This window comes from Sebastes umbrosus, chromosome 22, assembly GCF_015220745.1.
Source record: "Sebastes umbrosus isolate fSebUmb1 chromosome 22, fSebUmb1.pri, whole genome shotgun sequence".
Lineage (NCBI taxonomy): Eukaryota > Metazoa > Chordata > Actinopteri > Perciformes > Sebastidae > Sebastes > Sebastes umbrosus.
This window is the reverse complement of record NC_051290.1, coordinates 11491120-11499830: the sequence shown is the minus strand read 5'-3', so window position 1 is coordinate 11499830 and position 8711 is coordinate 11491120. Positions and strand designations below refer to the sequence as shown.

The 8711-nt window shown below is 36.6% G+C and overlaps 1 protein-coding gene across 1 annotated transcript in view; it reads left to right on the top strand.

Annotated features, from left to right (window-relative positions):
* The window catches only part of LOC119481336, a 71858-nt gene extending 64229 nt beyond the window's left edge, over window positions 1-7629 (top strand). The window contains exons 20-33 of the mRNA XM_037758150.1: window positions 1283-1467; window positions 1596-1862; window positions 2066-2368; window positions 3563-3826; window positions 4394-4657; window positions 5314-5439; window positions 5564-5579; window positions 5681-5769; window positions 5923-5973; window positions 6084-6140; window positions 6257-6316; window positions 6597-6653; window positions 7173-7238; window positions 7365-7629. Coding sequence (XP_037614078.1) covers window positions 1283-1467; window positions 1596-1862; window positions 2066-2368; window positions 3563-3826; window positions 4394-4657; window positions 5314-5439; window positions 5564-5579; window positions 5681-5769; window positions 5923-5973; window positions 6084-6140; window positions 6257-6316; window positions 6597-6653; window positions 7173-7238; window positions 7365-7372 — 1813 coding nt within the window. The 3' untranslated portion in view covers window positions 7373-7629. The remainder of the gene's footprint in view (window positions 1-1282; window positions 1468-1595; window positions 1863-2065; window positions 2369-3562; window positions 3827-4393; window positions 4658-5313; window positions 5440-5563; window positions 5580-5680; window positions 5770-5922; window positions 5974-6083; window positions 6141-6256; window positions 6317-6596; window positions 6654-7172; window positions 7239-7364) is intronic.
* Window positions 7630-8711: the final 1082 nt, after the last annotated feature.

Sequence of the window (8711 nt, the reverse complement as noted above, 5' to 3'; positions counted from 1 at the left end):
AGATATGTGAATGTAAATGGGTTCTATGGGTACCCACGAGTCTCCCCTTTACAGACACGCCCACTTTATGATAATCACATGCAGTTTGGGGCTAGTTATAGTCAAGTCAGCACACTGACACACTGACAGCTGTTGTTGCCGGGCTTGAGTTTGCCATGTTACATGTTGCTGGACAATATCTGTCATTGTTTTGTGTTGTTAATTTATTTCTAATAATAAATATATACATACATTTGCATAAAGCAGCATATTTGTCCACTCCCATATTGATAAGAGTATTAAATACTTGACAAATCTCCCTTTAAGGTACATTTTGAACAGATTAAAAATATGTGTGTGTGATTAATTTGCGATTAACTATGGACAATCATGCAACTAATTGCGATTAAATATTTTAATCGATTGACAGCCCTATTAAAAACATAAATCACTGATACATTTTAACATTTGGTCATATGTTCCTTTAATTTAACTGACTTACTAAAACAAGGTATGACCTGTGTTACACAGACAAAGATGTGATCCTACAAACTCCTGCATCCACCTTGTTCGAAGGAGAATCAGTGACTCTTCGCTGTCGGCATCGTGATCAGACAAAGGAGAAGAATGCTGCCTTCTACAAAGACGGATTGTCTATTGAAATTGACACAAACCATCAGTCACGAATGATATCAAATAACACAGTTCAAATAATGTCAGATGGGAGTAATTACACGTGTAAATTTGATGAGGACGAAGAATCGGATCCAATAAAACTGAAACGTAAGTAATTTTAATACTAAGGAGCAGCAGACATGTAGCATTCCCAGAGTGAAGCACAGTGATGATTTCTCTGAACTATCTTCGAGACACTAAACACTTAACAAAGGGAAACAAGAGAAGGCTGTGTTAAAACAGTCATCCATTTTCACAGTGTGTTTGTACTCACTTTAATCGATGTTAGGTTAACTTAAACAACTTCAGTGGTTAATAAGTGTGAAACATGAGCATAGTTTCTATTGATCTTCATGAGTTTACTATACCTTAATAATATATACACATTTAAAACAGTGATTCATTATTTTATATATTATTATCTACAATTATCTGTAGCACCAAGAAGGAAGGATGAGTTAATGTTATTCATTTTCATTAGCATTCAAACTGGACTAATTCACAGAGACAATAATTATCTTTTTTATGTCTTTGTTCTAAATTAAACAGCAAAACCAAAGGCCCAACTGAGAGCTGACAGGAGATACATTCTAGCAGGAGGCAATGTGACCTTGACCTGCTCTGTGAGACCGTCATCATCATCTGGTTGGAAATACTTCTGGTACAGAGGCAACAAAACCTCTGAACCCCTGACCACACAAGATGATGATCTCCTCTCAAATGGACAAATCCGTGTCCCACAAAGAGGACTCTACTGGTGCAGAGGAGGAAGAGGAGATCCTGTTTACTACACAGAGTACAGTGATCCAGTCGGTAATGAAAAAATTGGCTTGTTGATAATTCATAATGTATTTATGAATAAGATTCAAGACTAACCCCCCAAAAATTGATGTTTATTCTTTTCTATCTTTTGTATTTGGGGCCTGTTGAATCATGAACAGTCACAAACAGGGCTGTTGTGATCCCGCAACCCAACTGGGCTGAGATATACTCTGGAGAGACGATCACTTTCACATGTGAAATTGAGGATGGAGGAGACGCTGAGTGGGAGTATGAATGGTTAACACCCGACTCATACACATCTCAAAATCCAAGTGAACACATGATTAGACCATCACACAGTAGAGACTACAGGTGTAAGGGCACAATGAAAAGTGAAAAGTCTTCAACAGAGTGGAGTAACACTTTCACATTGAGAGTATCTTCCAGTAAGTTATAATTTTTATTTTGCTGAATGTAAACAAAATATTTTAAATGTTAGTTTGGTTAATATATTTTAAGGCAGTACACCTTCACACCTGTATTACACATTTGGAGATAAATAATTTGTTTTTAGGACATAAACAGTTCATGTAAACTACCAACGATCCATCACAACATGTCTTCATTCTGTGAAATCCCTTTCTTACAGGTAAACCTCAGCCTGTCCTCACTGTGTCTCCATTATGGCTGAGTCCTGGAGACTCAGTAACTCTGAACTGCAGTGTTACACATCCATCTGCAGGATGGAGGTTCTACTGGTATAACGCTGTTCCCAAACCAGTAGACAACACCTACAGTTATGAGCTGCTACCTGGCAGCATCAATGGGACTGAACAGGATTCCTACATCGTTCATGGACAGACACACACAGCAGGATATGTGTGCAGAGCTGGAAGAGGAGATCCAGTGTTTCACTCTGACTACAGTGAACCTAAGTTTGTCTGGTCTGGAGGTAGGTCTGTTTTGACTTTTCCGTTATTGCACAATGGATGAAATGTACTTGTTGTGGTGACATTCAGCACAGCCGACAACCTGGCAGCTAAACCAATTGATGCGGTGCAGACTTTTACTGGGAAAGTGGCTGCATGTGTCCACGACAATACATGCAGCAATGTGGCTGCCGGACGGGTGAAGTGGGGACTCAGTTGTCTGTTTTGCTGATACACTGCAGCTGGTTTGGATGGATTTATCCTGTTTGTGTATCGGCTTATCGTTGCAGCTGGGCGGCTTATTAGACACTAAAACCACAGCACCGTTGCATGAATCGCATTAATCTTTTCGGTTAACTGTTAACGAGGTTCGGCTAACTAAAAATTAGCATCCCTAGTCTGGACTGAATTTTAACAATATTTATCTTCACACGTAATTTGTTGTGCGTATTTGTTCAAACCTTTTAAATTAATCTAATATTGTAAGGCTACTACATTACATTTTTAATTACATAGCTTAAATGTTGTTGTTTTTATCTTAAAGGTACATTTACTTAAATATGTACTGTAGTATACAGTAAGGTCGAGGCATTGGTACTTTCAATTTTTTTTTCTTCTTTCCTTCCATCCACTCCTTTCTCCCTTTCCTCTATCCTTTCATAATTAGTTTTCATTTCTTTTTTTTCTTCCTTCTATCTATGTTTCATATTTTCCTTCTCTCTTTCCCCCAAACCTTCAAATGGAGGACTTTTAGTTGTAATTGAATATTAATCTATGTTGATAATGCTACTTTTACATAAAGGTACCCTATGGTAGCAACAACACAGAATTTTTTACATTGAACAATTCTCTCCAAAATGCATCGATAACATAAATTACACTCTCGCCTTTTATGCTTGCTCTCTTCTTCGTGTCTTCTTTTTGGGATTCAAGTGGATGTTATACACCCAGAGGGCAGTAATGCAATTAGAGCATACTTGCATTACTGCCTTCTTTGAACTGCTGATTCCTGTACAGTTTGCATACATGTCATCCCTGCACTAATTGCATAAATGTGCACTGTGTTACACTGTTAGACAATTCAGAGTCCTTTAAGCCTCAACAATGAAATTAAATGATTAAATCCAGAATAAACCTTAAGGATTATTTTTATTGTGGTCTTTTTAATCTTAATTTTTTGTGCTTTGTTTTTCCCATCATTGTGTGTTGTTGTTCAGATTTTCATTCAGCAGCGTCTCTCACAGTGAGTCCTGACAGAGTGCAGCACTTCGACAACGAGTTAGTGTCACTGAGCTGTGAGGGAGACTCCACCAAGTGGAGAGTGATGAGGTTATCTGAATCTGGCTCTCTGGTTGACTGTACTATCTTGGGGACAATGACTGGATCCACATGCAACATAAACCATTCCTGGCTGAGTGGAGTGTACTGGTGTGAGTCTGAAACAGGACAGTTCAGCAATGCAGTCAACATCACTATACAGTGTGAGTTTTGATTAACAGATTTTTGTTACTGAAGTATTTCAACTTTCTATCATATAGTTTGAAATCTGTAGGTGACTAGTATTAACCAAAATTCTTTTAAAAATGAGTAACTTGATATCTCTTTTAACAAACCATTAAACAAACTTGGTTTGTTCCAGTGTAATGTTTATAGGAAAATATCATATGGATTTTATTGCCCACTGACGTTTTTATGACAAAATCCATCCACCATTTATTTCATACTCGGGGTAGCTATAGAGTTATCTGGCTCTAGATTGGCTCCTCAGTTACACCCACAATCAAAATAAGTTAGTAGACCATTCTGTAGCACACTGCCACAAAGTTCACATTGAACATATTTAGTATTCAATATAATTGTAACAATGTACATCACCAAAGTGCCACCTCTTCCATCATTCAATGCCAGGTATTTGGGGAGCTACTATATGCATCTGTATAATAAATTAAAAACTATTAAATGTATTCTCATCATTGTACGTCAACTTGTTCAACCTGCAGCAGCTGATCTTTCTGACCTAAACTTCTTATTCTTTGATCTTTTTACAGACCAGGATATTATCCTGGTGAGCCCTGTCCATCCTGTAGCTGAGGGACATCCTGTCACTCTTGGTTGCAGGTTGAAGACAGAAAAGGTTCTTCATGATGTGGATTTCTATAAAAATGAAAAACTCATCAAAAACCATACCAATGGGGAGCTGATTATCACTGCAGTCTCAAAGTCAGATGAAGGCTTTTATAGATGTAAAGGTAAAGAGTCACCACCAGGTCGGCGGAGTTGGACGTCAAAAGAGAGTTGGATGTCAGTTAAACGTGAGTTTGATTAAAAACTGTTTATTTTTTTGTAAACTGTTACAGTCTGAGATATAAACGTTATAACTGAATAAGAAGTTGGCTTTGTTTCTTGTGATTTAAGCTGTTTGTCAAAGATAAATATTTTACACATTTGGGTATTCCCTAATGAAACATAAAAATACAAATGTGAATACATGACTCACAATGAAATGTGTGATATTTTATATCAAGGGTTTATGCAAGTGTATTTGAGTGTATGTGATCGAATTAGCACTGTCAAAGTTAACGCGCTAATAAGGCGTTAAAATAAATTTGTTTTAACGCCACAAATTTCTTTACCGCATTAACGCAATCAATCTTTTGGAGGTTGTTGTGGAGTCAGTTTTAAAGCTAGACTGAAGATATTGGTATCATATGAAACTAGATATAAATCTAAGGAATAGAATGGTACCAACCATGTCAATACTAGCTTGTCGAGAAGGAGGTTAAATAACGCTCCGAGCATGCTCTAAATTTTGACAATAATATATTTGTCCACTCTCATGTTTATAAGAGTATTAAGTTCTCGACAAATCTCCCTTTAAGTTACATTTTGAACAGATAAAAAGTGTGCATTTAATTAGCAATTAATTGCATGATTTATGTGTATTTGTATTTGTGTGTATATTCTAAAGATGTACCAGCGTCCGGGCCTGAAAAGAGCTCTCCATTTCCTGTGCTGTTGATTGTTGGACTGGTTTGTGGAGTTTCACTGATTATCCTCCTGCTGCTGTTTCTGTACCGCTACAGAAAGTCAAAAGGTGAGATCTTTTCCTTCTGATAATAGACTGATTCTGATGTATTTACATGTACTGTAGTAACAATAGAACAATTTACAATACAAAACCATGTAACAGCAAACGTTTTTTTTTTTTTTTTTAACAGATTCATGCTTTATGAGGTTGGTACAACACTCTCTTCTCTCATTCTGAACATAACAGCAGTATATTACATGTTCCTTATTAAATCCACTGTATTTACTTCCTGTGTTAGGCCCACCAGGTCTCAGAACACCAGTCAGGGTCCTGCTACAGACCACATGATCAACCAGGATGAAACTCAAAACGGAGAATATGCTTCTGCTCTCCATGGTCAGCCTTAATCCTGATATTTTTTCAATATTTATCGTTAACTCTAAAAATAACATTTCTTTTTCTGGTTACCTGTTTGAGAAGATTATGGAATTCATATAAAGGAATTGAAATGATTTATTTGACCGTGGCTTGATTTTCACTGCTCTGTAGGTCCTGCTCGTCTCTATGAAACAATCAAAGGCGCTGCAGAACCTGAAATTGGTACAGTATATACTTTGTCTTTAACATGGAGCAGTGGGAAATACTAGAATATTATGATTTAAGGTAAATGTACAATCTCTTAAATTTGAACAAATATATTTTTATTTCAGATGAATCCGGGGATGTCACATATTCTGTGGTTGAGCTTAAAAACATTGCTAAGAAAGGTGAGTGCTTTATTTCATCTAGTGAGAATTACATGCAGTAGTTGAGACGAAGGCCAGCAGAGCCTAAACAAAGTACAGGATTGTATTTTCATGCATTCATCTGATCCTTTTAACAGGGAAGAATGAACCAGAGGAGAGCACCGTTTACTCCAAAGTGAAGATGGCTTCAGCTGCTGGTACGGTCAAGTACAACAGACTTTCCTAAAGTCTTTGTGTACATTTCTACTTTTTTAGTACTACCACTAGGTGTCGCCAATGTCAGCAATGGCCAAATACTACACATAACAAGTTTTAGACTTTTTGTAAATTACATTTCATTTAATTTTCTGTTTATATACTACTATGCAGGTATGAAATAAACATAAAGACATATCACATTTCATATATCTTTATTTATCCATTACTCCACATATAACTGTTGTGCAAAAAAAACCTAAAATGTGGCTTCTGTTTTAGACGACAATGTGATGTATGCCCAGGTACACTCCCACACTAAAGTCAAGAAAGACAAAGGTAAGTTAAGTCTACATCCACGTGCAGTAGGGATGTTAATAATTATTGGACATTAAGAAGTTTGACCGATTAATGCTATCAGTTAAACGGTTAAAAGAAATATTAAAAATTAAACAAAAAGCTGAGCAAAACTCAGAGGAGTGGCTTGTAACTTAAAGGAGAATAGCTGGTCCACCTTATCAGCCCTTCTTAAGTGAGTCGAGGCCGGAGTTGTTGCAGGTGGCAAGCAAGACACGGGAACTTGGATCGGGTCTTGAGGAGTTGTAGTTTTATTCACGATATCATGTTTCAATATTTGGAAAATCATTGCTGTTTGTAATTTCCTATCATTTCTTTTTTTTTTTTTTTACATATGCTTAAATCATTACTTGCAATTCCGACTTTCAACTATCATTATAACCAACTCTATCTCATATTATAACCTTGTATTGTAAAAACGTATATCAGTACATTACCATTGTTAACTGGGGCACTACTGGCAGAGATTTAAAAAAATAATAATAATCTCTCCATTCATAGGAAAATCCAGTCCTGCAGAAGCGGAAGAGGCTGTTTACTCTGAAGTCAAACCAGGAACATCTCGTGGTAATAATCCAGCCATAATGCAGCAATTTATTTTACAGATAGTTAAATGGGAGTAAAATGTCATAAAACACCGTTAAGCAATTCTTAAATAACCGTCAATCTTTTTTTCCTTTGGTTTTCTTCCAGATCAATAAAGACATCTGTCTGGACAAAACCAATGGAATGGATGACAACATGAAAACAAAATCTTTGTTTTAACAGTATTTGGAGCTTTTATGTAATCATTTTGTGCCTCTCTGCTATCCTCGCATCAGACAGTATTTTGTACAGTTAATTTAATGTAAGATAATTTAAAAGAAAGAAAAGAAAAAAAAGACATATACCTTCAATTTTATGTATTTTTAAATGTTTGGTTGACCATTTTATGCATCAATAAACTTTTATTCCAGCAGCACACCGTCAGCAGTGTTTTTAATTGCTTTACATGACTTTCTTTACACAAGCAATTTAATTTGATTCATAATCTTCCCTCTGATTTTGGTGATTCAGTAAAGTATTGCTTTGGGGACAGAAGGGATGTAGAAGTGCAAGAGATGAGATGTGACTTGTTGCCGGAAGACAACAGTGAAAACATCAGTGAGAGTTGGAGAGAGTAGTGTCAATGTGTGTTGTATTGGAGTACAGAAAGCGTAGCTTAGTGTTATCTAAAAGATTTTCAATGTCATGGCTGAATATTTAGCTGATTCTTACAATGTGAATGAGGCCTAACCCTCTCGGGAGATTTCAGAATGAAACTTCTTCATGAGCGAGACTTCGTTAGACACAATAAAAAACAGATCGGATCAAGTAAAAGGTAAGAAAAGGTTTTATTTCTCTGTAGGGTCCTTTTTATAATGTTCTCAGACACTTATAATAACAATCTGAGCCTGTCAGTGGCAAAAACAAGCACTTTTATTGGACGTACATTGATGGTGCAGAATTGCCCCAAAGGGTTGCATTGCAGCCCGTTTTGCGGTTGCTGGTTACAGCGCTCTCACTCAATACTCGACCAATTTCAAAAATTGTTGTCCCCATTAATCATTTGGATGTAAAAACATGAGAAAATAGGGTCCAGGTTGGAAAATACCCTTTAAGTTTGAAAAGTCTCTACATTTTATTTATGTCACTACTTGCATACTGTGTTTTATTGTCGAGCACATTCAAAACATATTTCCATACCATTTAGCACATGTTGTATGTCATCAGAGGTAATTGTATTCATAATCACAGTATCATTGTGGTTATGTTATCTATTGGTATACTTTGCGGACTTGTCTCTCTGGATTTCTGCCACTTCTGCCACACATAAGCTCTGGTGTCCGTGTGATGTTGACACTTTTTAAATTCATGCTATCACAGCAACACATCTTTAAATGTGTGAAGAGGAACTGGCACAGTCATGCTGACAAGTTCTGTCGTGGCTTATTTCTTCTGTGGTTGCACACAGTAGTTGCGAAAATAATCTTTGCAACATAAAGGGGCAAAACACACAGA